Consider the following 25,583-nt stretch of genomic DNA (forward strand, 5'->3'; position numbering starts at 1 on the left):
GTAGTTTGGGTATGTCAATTTTAGCCCAATCCTGATAGGTAATATGCCTTGCCTGGGTAGCCCTACTTATTTTTTCCTGCTCCATTGTCAAGGAGAATGTTATCACTTTGTGGTCGGACCATGGAACTGATATTATTTCCCCCATATTCATATTAGTGTTGGAGGTAAAAATCCCATCCAGTGTGTGACCAGCTATGTGAGTATCCTGCTGGACCATTTGTGTCAGAGAGCAGCTGGCCATTGTCTCAGTAATTAATAGCGTGCTTTCATCCGTATCTTTTTCCAAGTGTAAGTTAAAATCCCCCAATATAATAAAATCTGCACCCTTTATCCCTAACGAAGGACACACTATGTTGTAAACAAAAATAATGGCAATGAAGTAAAAGTTATGTAGAACAACAGGTTTGTAGTATCACAGAAACAATATACACTTAACGCTTCATCTTATTTTTTGCCAAGAAAGGCGTCAACGACATTTCGACCTTCCTGATTTGACAGGTCATCATCAGGACATAACATATAGAGAGCAACCATCAATTGTTGAAGCAGAACTAATTTAATCCCAAACATCAAATAAGAGCAAATCTTGCACTACGATCAATTCAATTCAAATTACGTATTTCGGAATGCATTGACGAGAGGAGCGGAGTGTGGCACAGTAAATTAAATTATATTTACCGATTGGATTCGGGAGGCTTCAATCAATTTCATACTTCGGTAGTCCTCAAGCCACATTAAACTTTTCTTGGTTTTGTGGAAATTATACTTTGAATTTATCATAGTCCAGGATTTGCACTTATTTGACTTTTGGGATTGAATTAGTTTTGCTTGAACAATTTATGGGTGCTCTCTATATGTTATGTCCTGATGATGACCTGGCCAATCAAGAAGGTCGAAATGTTGTTGACGCCTTCCTTGGCAAAAAATAAGAGCAACCATTAGGTGTATATTGTTTCTGTGATCCTACAAACCTGTTGCACATAATTTTCCTTCTTTGCCATTATTTTTGTTTACACCATAGTTTGTCCTTTGTTAGTGAAATATGTTTGTGTAACCCTGTGAGCACCTTTAGTATTAATGTATATTTGCCTTCTTTATTAATGAAACATTTTTTGGGGGGATAATTGTTCGAGGGTACTGTATTATTTTATTACTTTTATGCGGGATTCTTTAAATGAATCGTTTGAAGTCACAATTGTTTTCCCTTTAAATTAGGAACCTGAAGCACTGCAGCGTTCATATTGTTTATTAGCCCCAGGTTTGGATTACAGGGCTGCCCTGGTTTGTGGCAATCACTGTAATGTGACAAATGACAACATGACCGCTAAGAGAGCAAAACAACTGTGAGCACGGAATTGGTGGTGTGTTCATGGAAGGAAAAGAGATCTCAGGAAACAAGCATTGAAAATGCAATAGGTCTCGCAATAGAAGAGTTTAACATTTTCCGTTTTGCAAATGGATGAGTGGCGTTGCATGGATGAGTGGCGTTGCGTGGATGAGTGGCGTTGCGTGGGCGAGTGGCGTTGCGTGGGCGAGTGGCGTTGCGTGGGCGAGTGGCGTTGCGTGGGCGAGTGGCGTTGCGTGGGCGAGTGGCGTTGCGTGGGCGAGTGGCGTTGCGTGGGCGAGTGGCGTTGCGTGGGCGAGTGGCGTTGCGTGGGCGAGTGGCGTTGCGTGGGCGAGTGGCGTTGCGTGGGCGAGTGGCGTTGCGTGTGCGAGTGGCGTTGCGTGTGCGAGTGGCGTTGCGTGTGCGAGTGGCGTTGCGTGTGCGAGTGGCGTTGCGTGTGCGAGTGGCGTTGCGTGTGCGAGTGGCGTTGCGTGTGCGAGTGGCGTTGCGTGTGCGAGTGGCGTTGCGTGTGCGAGTAAATGAAGGGAAGCGAAAGAGAGAGAGAGAGTTAAGGGAGGGAGGGAGAGAGAGAGAGAGAGAGAGAAAGAGAGAGAAGGGAGAGAGAGAGAGAGAGAGAGTTATGGGAGAGAGAGAGAGAGAGAGAGAGAGTTATGGGAGGGAGAGAGAGAGAGAGAGAGAGTTATGGGAGGGAGAGAGAGAGAGAGAGAGAGAGAACAAGTGATACCAAAAAAAGTAAGCCATGCACGAGTGATTAACGAATGCTGATATTTTTAAGCCCACAGCAAATGTTACTTTGCCCAGTGGGAGAATATAAAAAATTGTTTGTAAAAAATTGACAGAGTGCGCAAACCACAGAGTTAATGGCCAATAAAAATAAATCCAAGAGCGACCATGTGAGTTTTAGGCAAAGGAGACGGTGAAGAGCCCCCGCTGCCTTGGTTTAAAACAAGCATTGAGAGCCTGGTGGGTGTTATTTATTATATTGCACACATTCTAAACGTAGTGTCCACAAGAGGTCTCGGATTCGACTCTCGAGTAAACCGATGCACGGTGAAGCAAAGTCATTTGACAACGATCACACATTTTGTCAAGCTGGGAACCTACGATGATTTGAGTGCAGTTTTCTTGATTAAATGTTGTTTTGTTGAGTCACTGGATAAATGTTGAGTCGGACACCCTGAAGAGCCCCCGCTGCCTTGGTTTAAAACAAGCATTGAGAACCTGGTGGGGGGGGGGGGGAGGGGGAGCCAGCGAGTGGGAGGGAAGGAGCATATGGGGATGGGGTGTGAGACGGTGGTCGTCCCTGGAAGGAGGGGGGGAGGAGGGGAGGAAGGGCTGGTGGCGCCAAGCAGAAAGCGGGAGAGTGTCAGCGTCTCAGCAGCAGCTGGCCTGCAGAAGTTACAGGGACTGCTCATGCAGTACACGGAAGCGGCCCAAAGTAATGGTTTTTAAACATTAACTTGACCCCACCTGCAATGTCCTGACAACATCGGCATGAGTGCGCCAAGGAAAGTCAGTGTGTCATGTTCACTGTATGTACAAGCAATATTGTGTAGGGGTGAAGAAAGAAGGTGAGGCTGCCAGCGACGAGGAGAGACTCTGGGGGCAGCGTGTAAGACATGGGCAGGAAAACAGAGTGCGTGTGAAGAAAAGTTTGTAGGGCTAACGTGAGCGAGAAGGAAGGGTGAAGAAAGAAGGTGAGGCTGCCAGCGACGAGAAGAGACTCTGGGGGAGCGTGTAAGACATGGGCAGGAAAACCGAGTGCGAAGGAAGAAAAGTTTGTAGGGGCAACGTGAGCAAGAAGATGGAGAAGAGTAGGGCTGGAGATGGGTAAATATAGATAGGACGAAGTGTGAGGAAAAAAAGAAATGAGAGGAAAGGGGAAAAGACGGGAAATTGAGTGTGAATGAGTAAAGAAGGGGTGAAATGGCGGGAGTGTCGTAGTGAAGGGTAGAATTGTTTGAGGTGAGAGCACATAGAGGCTATAATAAGACGGAAAAGAAGGCGGGAGATCGGGTGTGAGTCAGAGGGGCAAAAAAAATGGAAAAAGCTGAAGTAAAATGGAAAGAGTGGGCGAGGAAAGAAGGAAAAAATATAAAAAGCAGATTGCGAGTGGAAGAAGCAGAAGAGAAAGAGCGAAGCGTGTGTTTAATAAATAAAGAACAAGCGGGATCCTTGCGCTGAAAGTTAAAATAAAAAAAACAAGACGGAGGGCATTGCTGTGGGGAGGGGGTGGAGGAGAAATGCACACGGCGGGCAGGGGAGGGGGCGGAGCGGGGAGAGCGGCATGTGGGTGTGAAGAAGCCGGGGCCTTTGAAGTGAAGCTAAGCTTCACTTCAAAAGGTGTCGGAGGAATGCGGCTGAGGGAACAGACGGCGATTGCGGCTGAGGGAACTGATGTGCACGCGCTTTTAAGCTCAATGCACATGCGCATTGAGCTTAAAAGTCACGGGCACTGCAAGGAATCGCCACGATTCCTTGCTTGTTAGTTAAAGGTTGTTTAAGCCGCAATAGGCTCGCAAGCTCGATGCGCATGCGCATCGACAGGCGAGACCTAAAAAGTGTAAGCGAGAACATGGAGCAAAATGAATTGGAGAGTCAAAAAACAGCCTGACTGGAAAGTGGAGTGCCTGGTCTACAACTGGGCCTGGAAAAACTCTGTGTCTCATTCAGGGTGAGGACAAGAAGAACAAATGTGCATACATAGTTGAACATCTGCAACCACCAAATATGTGCTCAGGACAGTACAAGATCCTGAGGGATGAGAAGAGTTTGGAAGCCTGAGGCATCACAATGTTCGAAAACAGTAGACGAGGTGTCGTAATAACACTTGATGTTCAGCAACTTTAAGCTACACAATACCTGCCCCAGATTGTCTAATAAAATAAAGAAATGTGATTTAAAAAACGGGGTAGAGCCCAAATTCAAAGGCATACCCGAGACATACAACATAACCAACGAGGATGAAGGAGGTAACTTTTAGAGCAGAAGATGTGCTCAATGAAGAGCTGCTATGGACAACTCACAGCTGGAGTTTATATATAAACTGTGTATTTTATGAAGTCAGTAAAGCCGAATAACCGTCTCTATTTTCCACTAAACACACAATGACCATTGAATCGAAGAGTGTGAAGACACGATCAGACTGGAGATGGAGAAAGGTCTAGCATTAAATGCACAAAACGATAGTAGCACCAGAACACCTCAGTTGCAGGCCTCTTTAAACATTCATTAATAACAGCAAAACTTACTTTATGGTTGAACACAGTCACTAGTACCAGATAGTGTTTAGGACCCAAAGGACACCATTAGCTAACGATTACCAGATGGTTTCATGGTGATAACCAAAATATCTATGTATTCTGGAAATAAAATGCCCAATATATATTTCCCAGATGTCTTGAATGTAAACACCATCTGCGGTAACCATGTTACTACCAATGAAAGGAAGTATGTTTTCATACAAAACACTATTCAGAGATCGTATTAATAAGTAATGTCGCTGTGTAAAAGACATAGATAATGCATCCTTTTTTTTATCCACATGTATCGGGCACTCAACTGAAAACATCTCTTTCAAGAGTAATTAATGATCCCAGGACAAATCCCATTTCAGTGAAATTAAATTTTTCACTTCAACTTGACTGCCACAATTTCTTAAAGATCCACGGGCTTACTCCATTCAAGTCCTCTTTCTAAGGTTACAGCAAGTCATTTCTCCACACAACATTAGATGTCCTCCTCTTTAACATAGTGCAAATAAATATTTCCAGTAATGACATCAGTTGAAAGTAAATGGCACATGTGTCTGCACACAAGACAATTATCCTTCCCACACATAACGCAGTAGCAGCACAATGATCTGTATCCTATAGAAGAGAGAGTTACACCCTCTGAGGCTGTGATCTGGATCCTGTAGAAGGAGGAGTAAAACACACTGGGGTTGTGGCGCGGATGCTTTACTGTCGGTCGGTAGGGCTGAGGTGTGGTGGTTGCGGTCTCACGGGGCCCACCTGGAATTGTCACAAAGACTTCCACAACAGCTTGAATCAGGTACCAAAAATAGCACAGAGGGAGACCAGACAGTTCTAGGGATTTTAAGTTAAAGTACAAAGTTTACAAGACAAAAACAATAATCTAACAATGAAACAATAGTTGAGACCCTTTTCGGAGTACCTGTCCATGAGCCAACAGACAACATAACCTGCTTTATAGACCTAATCTCTCAACACTCCCTATAAACAACAATCGGCTCTGACAAGTTAGGGTTCAGGTGTCTGCATGTAGGGATGAGCAGCAAAGGACGAGCTAACCCTACATGTGGAGACAGCTTATGAAATTAAAAGTGAATACACATGGTCACTGCCGGGCCAGCAGCAGAATATTTTGGATCGATGAGGATAGGGTCTTTAAAAAAGGACTGTACACCTAATTTTCTTTTCTAGTATTTTGAAAATATTGTGGGTGCAAGTGCTTTACGATAAGTTCTTAGGTGAAGACTTAAAAGACCTATTATGGTACAAGCCATGTTACCCAGTAAGTAGTGTGTAGACTGTTGAGCAGGAGACTGATGTCCATTTAAGTTGGTTATGCACATAGCTCTTGGTCTGGCATAATAGTCTGAGTTACATTTCTCACACATTTTCTGTTAGGGAGATATATATATATATATAGTAAGAGCGCCTGTGAGGTTTAATCTTGTTCGCATACTAGGCTTGAAAACAGGTATTATGGCTTCAAAAATTGATAATACTACACTAAATCTTCTCTGTATAAAGGCCATCACTAAAATCACATCAGGGATCTTACTAGGTACCTTTTGGGAATTTATGTTTTGACTGTACTTACTATATATAAGCTAGTCAGCCTAAAATCGAGGGCATAAACTGCAAGAATCCCAAAACAACTTACAAATTCCTCAACAATACAATAGGTGTTTTTATTTTATTCTCATTTTTCTTCAACAGCTGTCAGCTTCTAAAGGATTAAATCACAGTGCTTCATTCCAACCACACTAAAGAGCTGCAAACCCCAAGTACAAAGATTAGGCTAGGTTATAAAAATTATTTATGTACAGAAATCAGAGCAAGGTCTTTTACATATCAAATAAAAAGTTTACAGTTAATATTCTGATATAGCTATAATGCAGTTGTTGCTAAAAATAAATAATTCACATATAGATTGGCCATTTGCTGTACAAAAACGTGCTCCAATTGAACTCGAGCAAAGAAAAAAATTGAATCGTTCATAATTACTCATAGAAAATAAATGTTGAACAGTTGCACATATTGGCACAAGGCATAAATTATTGGAGAGGGAACTGGGCAGGAGTAAGGAGGAATAAATAGAGAGCCATCAGGTCCCTTCTTCGGTGGAGCGGACCTCTGACTTCAGTTTGACAAACTCCCTGGCCACCTCATCGTTGGTCCTCTGGGAGAGGATCCGGAGGACCGTGAGCCCCGTCTCGTCCATGTGAATCCTCCGCCCCAGCGGGCACCAGCAGGCACAGCTTCCTTTATCTGCTATATCTCTCAGCTGCATCACTGCGATGCCAAGCACCCGATCCTCGCGGGCGAAGCAGTAGTCCTTCACGCAGACCTGCAGCTCATAGCAATCTGGCCCGTCTTCATTGCCCAGGATGCTGAAATTAGAGCAGACAGTCATGAGAGAAGTGAAACCACGATAACTCATTTACTGAAAAAGAGACACATTACATAGATATGGGTCACTTTACAATTCTTCTGCACAATCAATCCCTACCTCACTTGAAGCATGTGCCTGCAGAGCACTGGAAGACCAGCAGAGGGCAGGAACAATGATCCTGGCATAGCAGTGGATTTTAAGTCTCACTTCCCCTACCACCACCTGAAAAGGGATTACTAAGTAATCCCTATCAAACAATCTGAACACCAGACCGAAGCCATACTTTACGCCCCAGAGACACTGGTAACCAACTGGAGAATGGCAGCGACCGGGGGAAGTTAAAGATTGCTACGGCATCTTAAAGTTCTAGTTATGGGACTTGTGAGAAGTTGGCCTGATATGCAGTGCTCACTAATCTAGTGATCACTATGTATCATTCCAAACGACCCTTATTGATGATTGGTTGTAAGTCAACCTGATAGACCAGCTATCCTAGTAGCATGGACAAGAGCAGTCTTTAGGCTAAACTCTAGAGGGCGTGTTAAGCCAGCTGTTTACCACCACATTTACCCTGTGAACACCAAGTGAAAGGACACCACACAAGTTGTTATGAAAATAAAAGTATATTTATTTATAACAGTACTACCCTGAACTCTTTATGAGTCAGGGAGCTAAGCACAATACAAAACTCTTGAAGAAATACTGAAAGTCGCACAATTTACACAAATGTCCGAGGGGCACGAAAAACCATATACTACAAAAGTGGAATGCGAATTACTAGCAGGTAAGTAACTATTCTCAGAGGCTTTGGGATCGCTAGGACTAGACTACTGAACCTTTAGATTACGAGCAGGAGGCCTAGGGAGATCGGGTGCAGAGTGTGCACTCTCACGCGGGATGCGGAACAAAGTCTATGGAGGCTAGTAAATGCAAAGTTAGTGTTATCGGACGAATCCGACTAGGTAGAGCTGAAACGAAAAAAGATCTGGACACTTAGATAGTTAAGCTATGCTGGAGCACCGAAATGCTTAGGTTACCTAGCCCAGGGGCTGCGGCTGCATAGGGTTCAAAAGACGTCGGGAATCCTCGTTGCAGTCTATGGAGCCTGAAAGAAGAAGTTGCTGGCAGGCGACCAGTGAAGATGTTCGATGTGATCCAAGCCTGGATCGATGAAGATGGAGACCTGTAAGCAGAGGGGACCAAGTCCTGAATCACTAGCCAGTGATTAGGTGGGCACCAGGATGGCACCGGGCGAAGTCACCTCGACCAGGTGAGTGGGCGACGCTGGACTCTGCAGTCTCTCGGACCAGGAGGCGTTGTCGGCGACCAGGATGGAGGTGCGAGCTGTCCCACGGTGGTATCTGCTGTCGACGTCGCTGGACCCAGGATTGGGGCAACAACTCTTGGCAAATGCAAGCCCACGCGGTGGACTCAAAATGGCATCTGGAGTGGACCAGGAGGGTCCGGGGTGCTCCTCTGTTGGAGGGGAGCAAGGGCCAGCCTGGAGCAACCAGACCAGCGGTGTTGTCGTCGTGGTTCGTCGTCAGAAGGGCAACTAGCCAACGGGCAAGTGTCCTGGACAACGTGGTGAGCAGCAAAGAGCAGAAGGGCCCCACGCAGATCTCGTGGAGGCTGGAGGGTTGGACTTCGGTGCTGGAGCTGCTCAGGGTTGGGGCTTCTCACACCCCAAAGCACTCACTCAAGGATCCCTCGGTGGTCGTGCTGGGCAAGAGTCGTGCAGTCTTGAAGATGGCTGGTCCCTCGAGGTCTCGTCACACCCACGAATCTCAGCTGGGCTGATGATGCAGGTAGAGGTCGGAGGTGCCAGGGAAGCCGGTTCTCGTCGAGCTGGGCAGTCTTGATCCGGAGGAGAGACTTACAGCAAACCGCGATGCTTGGTTGGTGCCTGCTGCTGCAGGGTGACTACTCCTTAGTCACAAGGGAGAAATCTTAGGAAGAAGTCTTGAGTTCCTTTCGTAGAAAGTAGTTTCAGGATTCAAAGATGATCTAATTTGTAGGGGGCCTGCTCCTACCTTTATCCTGAGAAAAGGGGCTGGCACGCGACTAAGTCCTGCCCTATGGGTGGGACTAGGAGGGGGGTGGTTACACCCCTCTCCTTTGTCCGGTCTCTCCCCAGCTCAGGGGCTGGTGTGCCCCAGGAACTGGTTTGAGCCGGCATATGCACAGTGAGCACCGGGGTGCCACTTGCAGTCACCTTCCTCTATAGCCCTGCCTACCTGGGATACACAAAACCCTGTCTGGGATGGTGCTGGCACCGCCCCTGACAAGAAACCCTTTGTCCAAGCACTACTCGCTGGAAGGACTCCCAGCAGCAGGAGGTCAGACTTGTGTCTCGGTGGCAGCATCCATTTAGTGGAGCTGAGGCTATGTCCAACTTTAACCGGGGTTACAGGCTACCAACATGTCTTCTCCCTCTAGAGGGGTGGAATGCTACCCCCGTCACCAGAACTGGCGAGGGGGTAGTATTCCAAAGCGCATGACACCTTACACGACATGTTTAGATATTGTCAGACCAAAGTTACCATAACCGCGAGGATTATAAGGCACTTAAGAGTATATGGTCTGACGCTATCATGGAAACGGCTAAGGGATAGATCCCGAAAGCCGCAGACAGGCTCAGCTCATGCCAGAGCACCATCTCACACGATTCCAAGCACTCTGCCTTCAGGATTGTTAAGGCCTGCCATAGGAGTGACTGATAGGAGATCTGTGTGCCCATTTTAGGTTTAGATATAGGTATACTATATCTAAAGCAAAGGGTGATTACACCACCTTGCCCCAGCTGTCAAGCAGCCAGTTGTGTCTGTTTAGTTAGTCAGCCCAGGGGTGGCATAATACATGCTGCAGCCCCTGGGAGACCTCTGGGTGCACCTCTGCCCTGGGTACAGGGACTTGGAGAGGGCCCAGTGCCAATTCAGTACCTGGGTACAATTTGGAATAGAGAGAACAGCTAGGCTGTGTGTCTGATTAGCAGGCCCACAGCCAGGGAAAGTCGTAAACCAGTGAAGCAAAAATCTGGGTGATCATAGGATTGCAGACCCTACTCTCCTACAGGACTTACCTGAAGAAGTTGAGGAGTGTGATGAGGACCAATGTGAGTGAGTCCAAGAGTGGTCCCAAGAACTCTAATGCAAATAGGACCTGCAGCGGAGCAAAGGTCACATGGCAAGCGGCCAAGAGCTTCATGGCCGACTGGCAGCTGGCCTTGGGGTTCATGGTCCAATACTCTGCACTCAACGTGGAGTAGTAGTCCCTCTCCCCACAAGATACAAACCAAGTGGAGGGTCGTCAACGACATCCGTCGATGACAGGATCCAAAAGGCTTGAACCCAGTGGGTTTATTAAGGGACATCTTGAAAAAATAGCAATAGGCTCACTGGTTGTTGACATAACATAGAAAGAATTCAGCCAATAAGTAACTGAGGAGAGCTCGATCCGGATCCACGCTTATGGCAGGGAAGAACAAGTTACTTACCTTCGGTAACTCTTTTTCTGGTGGATACAGTATCTGCCGGTGGATTCCTCACCTTGTGAATGTCCCCCTGCGTCAGCAACGTTCGGAAAATTCTTTTGTAGCACGCCGGCGTGGACGACGTCATAGGAGCACGACATCGCGCACGACTCTGACTGACGTCACTGACTCCTTATTAGGCCTACGTCGGCGTGATGACATCAGTTCCGCCCTTTTTTCCGTGCCTTCGAGGCACCCGGACAGACCAATGACAGTAGATACATACAAATACAGTGTACACAGTACATAATATCCAAAATTACACACATAGTGTGTAGACAATGTATGAAAAACACAATATATATACAAATAAATAAATAAATATATATATATATATATATATATATATATATATATATATATATATATTACCTACTGGCGGTCGCCAGTAGGTATATATAGTTAGGATTTTTTCTCTATGGGTTTTTTGAAAATTCTATGTCTAATAACTTTGGCGTTTGTGGACGGAATTGGCTGAAATTTTCAGGAAAATGGCACATTTTGTTTCTGAGCAGCCCTTGAAAATTTGGGGGGGGGTTCGTCCAGTGGGGGCCGAGAAAAAAGGGGGGTCCCAAAACGTGTTTTTAACATTGAGTTTTCCATAGGGCGGTTGGCCTCACTTTTAGCCCGAACGGCTGAATGGATTTGCACGAAACTTGGCAAAATTGTAGGGACTGGTAGCCCGATGTGCCTTTTGTAGGTCTCAATATATGTGCTCCAGTGGATTTTGAGAAATTAACGTTTAAAAAAAGATATATATCTGTAACAGCGGACCGGGCAGCGCTCTGGTTCGCGGACTTTTCGCGCAACGGAGCTTTGTGAAGCGAAGCTGATTGGTTCTCCGGCGTCTGTCAACATTCCAAACAGTCCGTAGCGGCCGCCATCTTGTCTCTCGGTAGGATCGAGAGACAAGAGGAGGTCAAAACAAAGGGGGAAATAACTATAAGGGGGCATAGTAGATCCTCGCTGACCCCCTAGGTTTGATGTAGAGGTTTTAAAAGGGCCCCGCGGGGCAAAAAAAAAAAATAATAATAATAATCGAACGGCTGAATGGATTTGCACGAAACTTGGCAAAATTGTAGGGACTGGTAGCCCGATGTGCCTTTGCTAGGTCTCAATATATGTGCTTCAGTGGATTTTGAGAAATTAACGTTCAAAAAAAGATATATATCTGTAACAGCGCACCGCTTCGCGTACTTTTCGCGTTACGGAGCTTTGCGAAGCGAAGCTGATTGGCTCTCCGGTGTCTGTAAACATTCCAAACAGTACGTAGCGGCCGCCATCTTGTCTCTCGGTAGGATCGAGAGACAAGAGGAGGCCAAAGCGAAGGGGCAAATGACCATAAGGGGGCATAGTAGATCCTCGCTGACCCCCTAGGTTTGATGTGGAGGTTTTAAAAGGGCCCCGCGGGGCAAAAAAAAAAAATAATAATAATAATCGAACGGCTGAATGGATTTGCACGAAACTTGGTAAAATATTAGGGACTGGTAGCCCGATGTGCCTTTGCTATGTCTCAATATATGTGCTTCAGTGCATTTTGAGAAATTAACGTTCAAAAACAAGATATATATCTGTAACAGCGCTCCGCTTCGCGGAGATAAAATTATATCTGTATTACCTAGCTGTTGCTAACACCAGTTAGCGACGGCTAGTAGGAGATAGCGACCATCTTGGGTCCCACTTTGCATGTGAGTGATATTTATCACTAATGACATGCAAAGTGGGCATGCCAAGATGTTAGCGACTGGAAACAGTCGCTCACATCGCTATCTCCTATTATCAACTTTTGGAAATATTCGAGATAAGCGCGAATATCTCCAAAAAGTAACAGCTGCCCTGAGCAGTTCTTAGCCATGTTATCCAATGGGAGGTGGATAACATGGCTAAGAGCATTAGCTCGGTAATGCATGAATATCGCGGAGTTTTCAGCGATATTAATGCATTGCGCTCGTTTTTTATCGTATTTGCGATAAACCTTGATAATAGCAAGGTTTATCTGCGATAATTTCTGACGGTAAAAAAATCTTTGCAATGCATCGTTAGGGATAAATATCGCTTAACTTTGGTAATATGCCCCAACGTCTGTTAACGTTCGATTCGAAGGAAATCAGGAATTGTTGAAAAACATTGTGTGCGCCATCTTGTCTTTTTTCAAATGCCACACTTTTGTCGTGCACGGCAGCCATTTTAGATGCCTTGACCAGACCCACTCTGTGCACGCTGTCGATCCTTAGCATGGCTCCCCACCCTCGCAAGCATCTCACCCAGGCAGTGGTCACCCCCGCTCTCTGTCTTATGCATGGGTAATAAACCTCCCCCCATCTGCGCTGCTCTTCCCTGAGAATCACACCCTGTGCCCGCCCGACACCTCCCTTTCGCCCTATTCACTACCGCACCCTCTGACACTCCTTTTCCTCTGTGTCCGATTGTCCAGGCCGGTCCTAGGCTATCAGCTAGCCCTGCAGATGTAGTTTATGGCCACAGCTGTAAAGAATCACCCCTCTTCAAAGGAGTTATAGTAGATCAAGGCCCACACTCGATGAGATCCGTCACAGCAGAAGCGTTGCTATTATCTGAAAACCATCCTGTATTGTGATTGGGGAGGGGACCGAGCGTGAAGCGGAAGATTCCAGGGATGACTCTTTGTACATCAAAGTTTTTACAATTATGTGTCACATTAAAAATATATAGCACTCCGACAAAGTAGTAAGATTATAAAACTTTAATAATTTATAAATATATACAAGAAAACAAAAATAGTAATAACATATAAACATTTTTAGGGAAAAACAACGAAGTAGCGGTCGGCTGTGCGAATAGTCCCAACGCAGCACAACGTCCAGATTTCCGGCGTGGGGCGTCGCGGGGGGTGGGTCATCAGTAGCAAACTGTTGTGCGAATAGTTCCAAGGCAGCAGAACGCGCCGAAATCTAGATGACACGAAAGTGATGTCTAGTAAGTTGCCACCCAGCAAATAACGGCGTGGGGCGTCGCGGGGGGTGGGTCATCAGTAGCAAACTGTTGTGCGAATAGTTCCAAGGCAGCAGAACGATGGCACCAAGGTGATGTCCAGTAAGTTGCCGCACTGGTTTTGGTATCCTACAATGCTGCTCCGAATAACGGCGTGGAGCGCCCCGGGGGAGGCGGCGTGAACGGGCCTCTCCAGGTGGAGTCTCATCTGTTTTAGTGGGGCGCCCCTTTACCGTTTCAGTTGCCATTCCGTCCGCTTTTGGTCCACTGTGTCAAAATCCGCCATTCAGCTGAGTTGCGCCCACTCTTGCGGTGCAGCGATAGGCGGCTGCCACAGGACTCTCAAAATGGCGGCAGGCTCTTTCCTTTTTGGGCGTGGTCCACTGAAATGGCCCTGGGACACCTTGGAAATCGGACGCTTGTCTGCTAGGTCTTGGACCCCATTCTCGAAAGCGTCCCCTCCGCCTTGAGAATTCATCAAAAGTTTTGGGGGCCCCGACTCCTGCAGGCTTCTGGTGGGGAGCGGCTGCCATGATTGCTCGCGGAATGACCACGACGGAGCTACGAGATGGTGGTGCTCTCATGCTGACGCCAGTTTAGTCTGAAACATCCAGAAACAAGGTGGGGCTTTCATCGTTTGGGGGAAAAAAAAAGTTTTCATCCAATGAAAAGTGTTGTTTTTAGGTCATATGATCAAGCCTTCCATCATTCGGAAACCAAAAGTAAAATGAACCAATGAAAAGTTTTATAAACAAGTCACATGACCTGTTATGCGGCATAGGGTATAAAATGCGGAGAAAATACGTTGGCACGTGAGGCGGCGTCAGTAGCGGACCGATGTGCGAATAGGCCGAAGGCAATACAACGCGCCAAGATCCGGATGGCACCGAGGTGGTGTCCAGCAAGTTGCAGCACTGGTGTGGCCATCCTACAATGCTGAAAGTCGGCGTGGGGCGCCCCGTTGGCCTGTGAGTTTGCGTCAGTAGCGGACCGATGTGCGAATAGGCCGAAGGCAGCACAACGCGCCAAGATCCGGATGGCACCGAGGTGGTGTCTAGTAAGTTGTCGCACTTCTGTGGCCATCCTACAATGTTGAAAGTCGGCGTGGGGCGCCCCGTTGGCCTGTGAGATGGCGTCAGTAGCGGACCGAGGTGCGAATGGGGCCAAAGGCAGCGCAACAATATTTTCTGACTGACACCACAAGGCGCTGAGATGCCAAGATCCGGATGGCACCGAGGTGATGTCTAAGTTGCGGACTGATGTGCGAATGGGGCCAAAGGCAGTGTAACAATATTTTTTGTATGGAAGATACCACTAGGCGTTGAGATGCCAAGATTCGGATGGCACTGAGGTGATGTCTAGCAAGTTGGTGTGGTCATCCTACAATGCTGAAACTCGGCGTGGGTCGCCCCATTAGCCTGTGAGATGGCGTCAGTAGCGGACCGATGTGCGAATAGGCCGAAGGCAGCACAACGCGGCAAGATCCGGATGTCACCGTGGTGGTTTCATAGTTGAGAGGCACTTCATCTGCAGTGGGGCGCCGAGATCCGGATGGCACCGAGGTGATGTCTAGCAAGTTGCTGTACTGGTGTGGTCATCCTACAATGCTGAAACTCGGCGTGGGTCGCCCCATTAGCCTGTGAGATGGCGTCAGTAGCGGACCGATGTGCGAATAGGCCGAAGGCAGCACAACGCGCCAAGATCCGGATGTCACCGTGGTGGTTTCATAGTTGAGAGGCACTTCATCTGCAGTGGGGCGCCGAGATCCGGATGGCACCGAGGTGATGTCTAGCAAGTTGCTGTACTTGTGTGGTCATCCTACAATGCTGAAACTCGGCGTGGGTCGCCCCATTAGCCTGTGAGATGGCTGTTCTTTGGATTTGGGCCTGGTCCACCAAAATGGGCCTGTGACACCTTAGAACTCGGACGCTCGATTTTTTTTTCCTTTCCTGTACATGCAAAAAAAGGTAAATGCCCGGTACGTTACACGCTTCATCTGCCACGATGAACTCTCCAGAGGAACCGAAAAAAAATATAGTTGTGGTAACTATACCATGCATCGTCATATGGAGAGGTGGCACCAATTAATTATAGTGCTGCATAAAAGAGAGATTTGGAGGAGAACCCCTGACCTGCTAGTACATTCATCAAAGAAGTGGCACTGAGAGCTTCAGAGGCAAGGGAAACGGTCCCAAATATTTAGAAGAACTTTGGAAAGATTAAAATGACATGTTTAGATTGTGGCAAATTAATTTCATGTGGACAGATGAGTGTTACTCTAATAAATACAGCATATGAACATCATCATAGTCGATGGTTGGTAGAGACATTTTGACTATATCCTGGACCTGCCCGTCCTCGCCCAAAATGGCGCCGGAATAAATGGGACTCGTAACTCCTTGTTGTGTACTGGTTGCAGAACCTTGAAATCACGAGATACGTATGTAGTTTTGAAGCACATGGCGGGCGGGGACGAGAATTGATTGAATATTTCGACATCCCTATTGATATTAAGTTCTGATGTGTTATTGATTACTGTACTGTTGAAAGTTCGAATTAACGTCACCCATGGTACTTGCCCGCAAATGTATATCTAGATAATTTTATTGTAACTGGCCCTGTCGTATTTTAATTATAAAATGTACGTCCACCGATTCCGTAACTGTTAGACACCTTAGTTCTTGCAACCTAATGGCCCGCCCGTTACGTTCCTCTACAGTGTAAATGTCTATTCATCATATACGATTACAGTTTGCTCTGTGGCAGGCCCACGTGGTTATAGGCTCGTATTTGTATAATGAAATTTTCACAATAAAGGTTTTTAAAAGAAAACATGGTAGTAGTATATACATTGGTAAAGTTTTTAATAATAGTGACTGTTTTAGAATCATTAAAAGGCAAGTGAAATAAAGCAGACCAATTACATGAAGGGTAAAAGGTATAATACGAAGGAACGCAGTAAAGATAAATGGTCAAGGGCTGTTGTGTTTTCTATTCCTGCAACATAAAGTGATCGATAAGAATCTCATATTCAGGCGTATCGGCGACTAAGACAGCAGGTCGACCCTCTTTTGCTCAACGGCTCCGTCATGGGACGAAGAAACGCTCTTTTTCTCGAAAAAAGAATATATTTTACTTGCAGGACAGTTGTAAAATTTCCGGGAAAGTACATTAGCCTGGAACATTATAACATATATTTAAGAAAAAATAATGTTCGGAAGTAATGAAAAGCGTAATTTTTAGGTCATATGACCAAGCCTTTCATCATTACAATAAGAAAAGTAAAATGAACCAATGAAAAGTTTTATTAACAAGTCACATGACTTGTTATGCTTACGTTACGCGCTGCGCGCCCCGGATGACTTCCGGATGCGCTAACGCGGCGCGTCATATGACGCATTACGCGACAACGCAGGTACAGAATATAGTCAAAATGTCTCCACCAACCAGCGGTCGGAACACAACCCCTTTCAGCAGGCTAAATAGTTCTGTTAAATGACAACAGAAGGGACAGGCAACAAGAACCATCAGTCAAAGAGGGGAGAGCTAGTTCTTCTCTACCGGGTTACATTGGGGCGCTACCGGAACTGATCGAATTGGTAGTCTACAGTGTTTCTGGATGTTTCAGACTGAAGCTGGGGTTAGCATGAGAGCAGCACCATTTCGTAGCTCCGTCGTGGTCATTCCGCAACCAATCATGGCAGCCGTTCTTTATCGTTATTTTGGGCGGGGTGGGTGGCGGAGCCGAGCTGTTTTGCAGCCATCATTGTGTGGAGTTCAGTTCATCTCACTAGTTTTGTATTTGTCATGAGGGGTTGTTCCTAATGTTTCTATTTTAGCGAGGTCAAAAAGAGATCCCATTAGTGGCCTACTGATTTTGCTCGATTCCTTTTCTTTTTTTTTTACACGATTTTTCGTTATCTGCAAAGACTAAACAGAGTATTGCGACTCTGTGTTTGTTTGTAAATAGAGAATGAACCAAAGAGAACTAATTCTAAAACAGTAAATACTTGGATAACAATCAATCAAATGGAGAGAGAAGCAGGCACGACGGATTACAATGGGGGCAAAGACCTGCGTTAACTACCTTTCACTATCTGCAAAGAGAGAGTACTCCTAATAGAAATGAGGGGGGGGGGGGGCACCATTCAAAGCAGATCAGTGTGCATAAACACGAAAATGTTTTCACTTACCACGTACTTGACATTCGACAGCTTATGATATTTGCTATTAAAAAACCATTGAAATTCACTGAAAAAACCATAGGTTATAGACCATATATAGTTAGGAATTAGCATTTACAAAACCTTGAAAATTCACTGAAAAAACCATAGGTTATAGACCATATATAGTTAGGAATTAGCATTTAAAAAACCTTATTTTACTCACACAAAACCATTGAAATTCCATATATAGTTAGTTGCACTAACTATATATCGCGCACCTGCAATCCACTGCTGATCATGTCACATATTACATCATTCATGACATGGTCAGTGACATCACTGATGACATCACTGATGACATCTCAAATGACATCACTGATGACATCACTGATGACATCTCATTTGACATCATTCTTGTGCTAATACGATAAACCTCTTCAGACTCTAATATAACCTTAGATACACTCAGTGTATACAGACACTCACACACTGCCACTCATTCATGGAGTTACTCACACACCCAGTCAGTCATGCAAAGAAACAATCTCATCTCCATTTCTTCAACTATACAGTTAAACACACCTTACTTATTGAAACATATACTAACACATATTTACTCTCTTATACAATCCCTGATACAAGTTCACAATGATCGATACAACCACTCACTCATTCGGTGGCTCTCATGCACAGTTATTTATATATGCCAACTCTCACATGTACTGTGTTTTACATATGTACTTACTATGACATGTAGCATTGAGATATCCATTCACTCATCAATACACTCATGCACACAGTCAACTGCCCATGTAGCTGTTTCCACATGCACTCATACACCTAGTGAATAAACTGTTCACACATCTATGCATAGAGTCACACACCTTCCAGCCACCCCCACACAAACTCAATCTCCCATAGAAATACTTGGGCAACCAATTAATAACACATATAGCCTCTCGTATAGCTAATGATCAACACATGCAGCAGTTTACAGAACAACAGACATAATGATGCACAAATTAAGACAGTTTAGTCACTAACCCATGCATTCAGTGAGACACATTTAATCACTCACTCATACAGTCAGTCACGCACCTACTAAATCCTTCATCCAGACACTTATACATCCACTCATTCTTCAATATGTAAGACATATTTTAACTTTACAGAAACATACAGTCACTGGATGTTGTCATCAGTGATGTCATCAGTGATGTCATTTGAGATGTCATCAGTGATGTCATCAGTGATGTCACTGACCATGTCATGAATGATGTAATATGTGACATGATCAGCAGTGGATTGCAGGTGCGCGATATATAGTTAGTGCAACTAACTATATATGGAATTTCAATGGTTTTGTGTGAGTAAAATAAGGTTTTTTAAATGCTAATTCCTAACTATATATGGTCTATAACCTATGGTTTTTTCAGTGAATATATATATATATAAAAATACATTTAAATATTGTCATGAACTCAGGTACAGAAGAGTGGACAACGGGGAGGCGGGTGGGCATGTGAGGAATCCATATGCAGATACTGTATCCACCACAAAAAGCGTTACCGAAGGTAAGTAACTTGTTCTTCTGATGGATACATCTACCAGTGGATTCCTCACCTTGTGAATAGAGTCCCACAGCAGTCCCCACTCCCGGAGGAGGTGTCCACTCTCCTATACCAGTAAATCCTGGAGGACAGAACGTGCAAAGTGGCCGTCCCTCCTCACTTCGGAATCTAACAGTAATGCTTCGCGAAAGTGTGGAGGGAAGCCCAAGTCGCAGCTCTACAAATGTCCTCTACAGGTACACCCCTAGACAAAGTAGATGTAGAAGACTTTGCTCTAGTGGAGTGAGCTCTTGTACCCTCCTTACCCGCCAGGGAGTAGCAGATTTTGATGCATAGTATAATCCATCTTGAAAGTGTGCGCTTGTGCAAGGCTCTTCCTTTTCTGCAGCCGGCAAATCCAACAAATAGCTGTTCATCCACTCGATAGTCTCTTGTCCTATCACGATAAAACCTCACCGCCCTCTTATGGTCCAGCCGGAGAAGTCTCTCCTCCTCCTTGGAAGGGTGAGGGGGAGGATAGAAGGTAAGAAGGGTATTGGACTGTCCTAGATGGAAGGGAGTTACCACCTTAGGCAGAAAAGCATCCCTGGTCCTGAGAATCATTCGTTCAGCATGAATGGTCAAGAACGGGGGCTTTGAACTAAGAGCTTGAAGCTCACTTACCCTCCTTGCCGAGGTAATTGCAACCAGGAAGACCTTCTTGAAAGATAAAAGTCTCATGGGACACTTGTGCAAAGGTTCGAAAGGAGAACCCATCAGAAAAGTAAGCACAAGATTCAAGTTCCATTGAGGCACAATAAAGGGAGTAGGAGGAAATGTATTTGTAAGACCCTTTAGAAACTGGCAGGCAGAGAAAAGCCGACAAAGCCGAAAGATAACCTTTGACCGTAGCCACAGCAAACCCTTGCTGAGCCAGAGTAAGTGCAAACTGAAGAATATCAGACAACCCAGCCCTCAAAGGATCAATGGACTTCTCCCCACACCAAGTAACACATTTAGACCATCTATAAGAATAGATAGACTTGGTGGAATCACGCCTGGCCGAAATAATGACATCCACCACATCATGTGGGAGAGAAAAGGAAATCAGGTTGCCCCGTTCAATCTCCAGGCATGAAGGTGTAAGGTCTGGAGGTGGGGGTGTAGAACCTGCCCCTCCATCTGAGAGAGGAGATCTGCCCTGAGAGGGAGACGGAGCGGCGGGCACGAGGAGAGGTGGAGTAGATCTGTGTACCACACTGTTCTTGGCCAATCCAGGTCGATCAATATGACCTGGGCCCGGTCTTGGCGAACCTTCCTCAGAACCCGAGGAATCAAGGGTATGGGAGGAAACGCGTAAAGGAGTCTTGATTCCCAACTCAATTGAAACGCTGCATCGGAAACTGGAGACTGCAGAATGATGGGCAGTGAGCATTCTTGTGAGTCGCAAACAGGTCCACCAGAGGAGTTCCCCACGTCCGAAAGACGTGATGAACTACCTCTGGATGAAGCCTTCACTCGTGGTCGGCTGAGAACTGCCGACTGAGACTGTCTGCACGTACGTTCAGAACTCCGGCCAAATGATTTGCCATCAGACAAATCTGATGATCCTGAAGCCAGGACCAGCGACGCAGAGCCTCTCTGCAGAGACACTGCGACCCTACTCCTCCCTGCTTGTTGACATGTATGTATGTATGTATGTAACGCATATTTGTAGAGCGCCGACTGTCACCCAGAGGGTATCCTGGCGCTTTGACCCTGTATACACCTGCGCAAAGCGCCATTACACTACCCTAGGGAAAAGATGGCATTTAAGTCCTTTTTTGAAGGAGGACAGATCCTTCAAGCTCCTCAAAGAGAGTGGCAGAGAATTCCAAAGCTTGGCAGCGGTGAAGCCGAAAGAGCGGCCACCCATCCTCACCCTTTGAATTCTGGGAACCGTTACCAGAAAAGCTGAAGAGGACCTCAAAGTTCTAGCTGCTGAATACCAAGAGAAGAGGTCCTACAATAGCACATGCCCCAATCCATGGAGGGCCCTGAAAACTATGCAGGAGGCTTTAAAACAGATCCGCTGTTGAACCGGCACCCAGTGGAGGTCTTTTAGTGCCAAAGAGGAGGAGGCTGAGCGAGTTTGAGAAAGTGCCAACTTAGCTGCCATATTCTGGACACGTTACAGTTTTTTTATCAAGATGTTTGGAGCGCCCAGAAGCAGCGCATTACAGTAGTCGAGCCTACTGAGGATGATACTACGCACTACTTCAGGTCTAGCAGAGAGAGGGAGCAAGGGAAGAACTTTCCGCAAGGATCGAAGCAGCATCATACATGTTGCGGTAGTCTTATTAACAAAAGCGTCCAGCTGTAAATTTGGACAAAACATAACGCCCAGATTACGGGCAGAGTCTGCTGCGACAACCGTGCCAAAAGTGGACATAGGCCGAAACTCCTCAGGCAGAGGACGAGGCGTACGGTCCAGTGAACAATGAAGCACCTCTGTTTTTGACCCATTGAATTGGAGAGAGTTTCGGCGCAGCCAGTCCGCTGTGGCTGTCATGCAGTGATGAAAAGTCTCCTTAGAGACCACATCACTACCTTCAAAGGAAATAATAAGCTGTGTGTCATCGGCATAATTGATGACCGTAATGCCGAAGGATTTGATCAGCCGGATCAGCGGGCTGAGGTACAGATTGAATAAAATAGGGCTCATCGCCGAGCCCCGAGGGACCCCTTGTCCCACACTTCTAGTACTAGATCGAAAGGGCGGCAGAGTCACCGCCTGTTGTCTATTTTGAAGGTAAGAGGCCAACCAATCAATGGCCAGGCCGGCTACCCCGATCTTCTGAAGTCTGCTAATTAACACAGCATGGTTGACCGTGTCGAACGCGGCCAACATGCCGAGCAGCACTAGGAACGCCGCTCGTCGCATGTCGACCCGCGAACGCAGATCGTCAAGAACAACCACCAGCGCAGACTCCGTGCCATGAGCCGGCCTGAAGCCAAACTGAGCCACATCCAGACAGGCATTGGTTTCAAGAAAGCTAGAGAGAGATTTAGTGACCAGTTTCCCCAGTATCTTTACAGGGAAAGGCAGCAGCGAGATTGGCCGATAATTTGCCGGACACAAGGGGTCCAGAGTAGCCTTCTTTAGCAGAGGGCAGACCACTGCAAGCTTCCAGCTAACCGGGACCGTGGCCGTGCTAAGGGACTGGCAACACATGGAATAGAGAGGAGGAAACAATTCCTCCTGAAAAAGTTTCCAGAACTTATGGGGTAGCGGATCCAGGGGGGATCCTAAGGACACACTATTGGCCAGCCGATAGAAATCCTCGTAGGAGGGGAGAGGGAAACAGGTCAGTTGCGGCTGCACCAGTTCATCCCTAATTGCACCTGGAGTACCTGGCGGAGATTGATCGAAAGATGGATCAGGAGGGGGTTGGGGGCCAGGCATACCCGGGGCCAAAAGGCCACTCAAGATGTTCATGATCTTATCTTCAAAGGCAGAGGCCAAGGAATCACACAGAACCTGAGAGGCCGGAATATTGTTCACGGCGCAGGCAGGATTAGAAAGATTATTAACGATCTTGAACAAAGTCTGGGATTTATTCACTGCCTGGGCCAACATGTCCTCCAAATATTTGGCTTTAGCACACTTAATCTGTGCTTTATAGTCCAGGAGAGATTTTTTATAAAGCACTCTATCAGGTTCGAGATAGTGCTTCCTCCAGGATCTCTCGGCCTGCTTACAGCGCATTTTATGTTGAAGGAGGTCACTGGAAAACCAAGGAGTGGCCTGCTTAGACCTGTCCCTCGTCTCCCGTAAAGGAGCCACCTTATCCAGTGTTTCCAAAATCTGCTGACAGAGGCCAGTATAGCTCTCCTCGACTCCCTTCCCCAATGAAAAACCCCTGGGAATTAGGGAGGGTAGGATAGAGCTCTTCAAAAGTCAAGACCATTGCCTACTGAGCTTGGTGTTTCCAAGGCCACCGCCTCTAAAGGACCCATCTGGCAGGAGAATAGAGAAGTGGATAAGAGCATGGTCGGTCCAAAATTGAGTCACAATCTCCCTGATCGAAACCTGAGAGTCTTCCGCAAAGACCAGATCAAGGATATGGCCCTTCAGATGTGTTTGGGAAAGAACCAGCTGTTTGCGATGTATATTGCTACAGGCCTGGCATAGCTCTCTATAGGCAGTATCTGATGGGCCATTTAGCCAGAGGTTGAAGTCTCCCAAGACTATGAGCCTAGCATGTGAGTTGGACAGATCATAGATAAGGTCTATCAAATCCTGAGAGGCTGACAAGGCACTACCGGTGGGCCTATAACACAGCAGGCCCGAGACTAAAGCCCCGCTCTGGCCTTTTAAAGAAAAGCCCAGAAGTTCGAAGCCTTGAACTGCTTTGACCTCAAGCTGAGAGAAGGCAAGTGTGTCCCTAAAAATAAACCCCACCCCACCTCCTCTTCCGCACACCCGCGGGTTATGCCCGATCTTATAACCCGAGGGACAGACCCAGCCAAGTTCTACACTGCTGTCAGCCCTAGTCCAAGTTTCGGTCAGAAATAGCACGTCTAAATCCAGGGATTCAATAGGAAGTGCAATCTCCGCATGATGTTTGCATAAAGATCGGACTTTAAGCAGGCCGCAAGAGAGGGTCCCTGAACTACTGGTAGTAACACCAAATTGGCTGCTCCTACCAGAACGATGACCCATCTGACATAGCTCATCCCTAGAGTACACTAGGCGAGCAGAGGCAGAGTGGCTGGCGCTGGCAGCAACCGGCGCGCGAACGGACGCTAACGGGCCTACCTCTGGCGCACCTCCATTGCGCCGACGCGCGCGCCGGTGCTGCGCGCATGACCACTCTGCATCTTTTACGCCGTAAAACGCGGGAGTCCTACGAGGAAAACCTCTGGACCCGCGGCAAAGATGGCGCCTGCTAATCGGCACCTTCCAGATTCACCCACCCAAGATGGCAGCCAAATCGCAGCGACGCGGATGCAACGAGCCCCAAAAATCGGCCTGAGTCCCGCAAAATGCGGGTGAATAACCAATTATAGTGCAGGTAAGAGCTAAGCCGAAAATATCGCCCCAAAGATTTCCAAAGGATTTACATACCACATCGCGGTGGTGTTGTCTGTCAGGACCTTAACCGACCGGCCGCGAAGGGAAGGGAGGAAGGCCTTGAGCGCTAGACGGATCGCCCGCAACTCTAGAAGGTTGATGTGAAGCAACCTTTCCTCTGGAGACCGAAGACCCTTGATCTCCAGATCCCCCAGATGAGCACCCCTCACTAGAGTGGATGCATCCGTTATCACCGTGGCCACCGATGGAGGTAGTTGGAAGGGCTTTCCTTGAGACAGATTGCCCTCCACGCTCCACCAAGACAGATCCGCTGCAGTTTCTCTGGAGATCCTGATAGACTCCCTGAGATCTCCGTTGTGTTGATACCACTGCCTGCGGAGGCACCACTGAAGTGCCCTCATGTGCCAGCGTGCATGGTTGACCAGCAGAATGCAGGAAGCCATCAGACCGAGTAGACGAAGGACCTTCAAGACTGGAACGACCACTCCATTGTGAAATAAAGGAATAATTTCCTGTATGTCGCAAATCCGTTGTGGAGGAGGGAATGCCCGACATACAGTTGTATCCAGTACCGCACCAATGAACAGGTTGCGCTGGGAGGGCACCAGGTGAGATTTGGGTACATTTATCGAAAACCCCAACCTGTACAACAACTGGGTTGTGACTTGCAGATGATGGAGCACTTTCTCTGGAGATTCCGCCTTGATTAGCCAATCGTCCAGATAAGGGAATACTGGAATCCCTGACCTTCTGAGATGTGCCGCCACCACAGCCATCACCTTGGTAAAGACTCGAGCCGCAGTAGTTAGACCAAACGGAAGGACCACAAACTGGTAATGCTGCGATCCCACCGTAAAACGGAGATACTTCCTGTGCGACTTCAGCGCTTGAAGAACCTGCGCAAGGGTGAGCATCTTGAACTTCTCCTGCTTCAGGTAAAGGTTCAAGATCCTAAGATCCAGGATTGGTCGAAGTCTGCCATCCTTCTTGGGGATCAGGAAATACCGGGAGTAGCATCCCTGACCCCTTTCTTGCTCCGGAACCACCTCTATCGCACCCTTTCTCAACAATGCCAGGACTTCCTTCTGCAGAAGTAGCAGGTGGTCCTCCGAGCAAAAGCCTTGGCAAGGAGGGTAATTCGGAGGGAATTCCCGAAAGGGACGTGCATACCCATTCTCCACGAGATTGAGAACCCAAAGGACCGACGTGACCGATTCCCAATCCCGTAGAAAATAGGTAAGCCGACCCCCTACTGGACCCGCATGATCCGGAATGGCGGATCTAGGGCTGCTTTGCTGTA

General features: G+C 46.9%; 1 protein-coding gene across 7 annotated transcripts in view; it reads right to left on the reverse strand.

Moving 5' to 3' along the window:
• Positions 1 to 6,270: 6,270 nt before the first annotated feature.
• Positions 6,271 to 25,583, reverse strand: part of UNC13B (unc-13 homolog B) — a 3,555,093-nt gene continuing 3,535,780 nt past the window's right edge. For all 7 annotated transcript variants that reach the window (XM_078674667.1, XM_078674666.1, XM_078674664.1 and 4 more), the window contains one exon: positions 6,271 to 6,986. In XM_078674667.1, the coding sequence (XP_078530793.1) occupies positions 6,701 to 6,986 (286 nt within the window). In that variant the 3' untranslated portion in view covers positions 6,271 to 6,700. The remainder of the gene's footprint in view (positions 6,987 to 25,583) is intronic.

Source organism: Lissotriton helveticus, chromosome 2_1 (genome assembly GCF_964261635.1).
Source record: "Lissotriton helveticus chromosome 2_1, aLisHel1.1, whole genome shotgun sequence".
NCBI classification, from domain to species: Eukaryota; Metazoa; Chordata; class Amphibia; order Caudata; family Salamandridae; genus Lissotriton; species Lissotriton helveticus.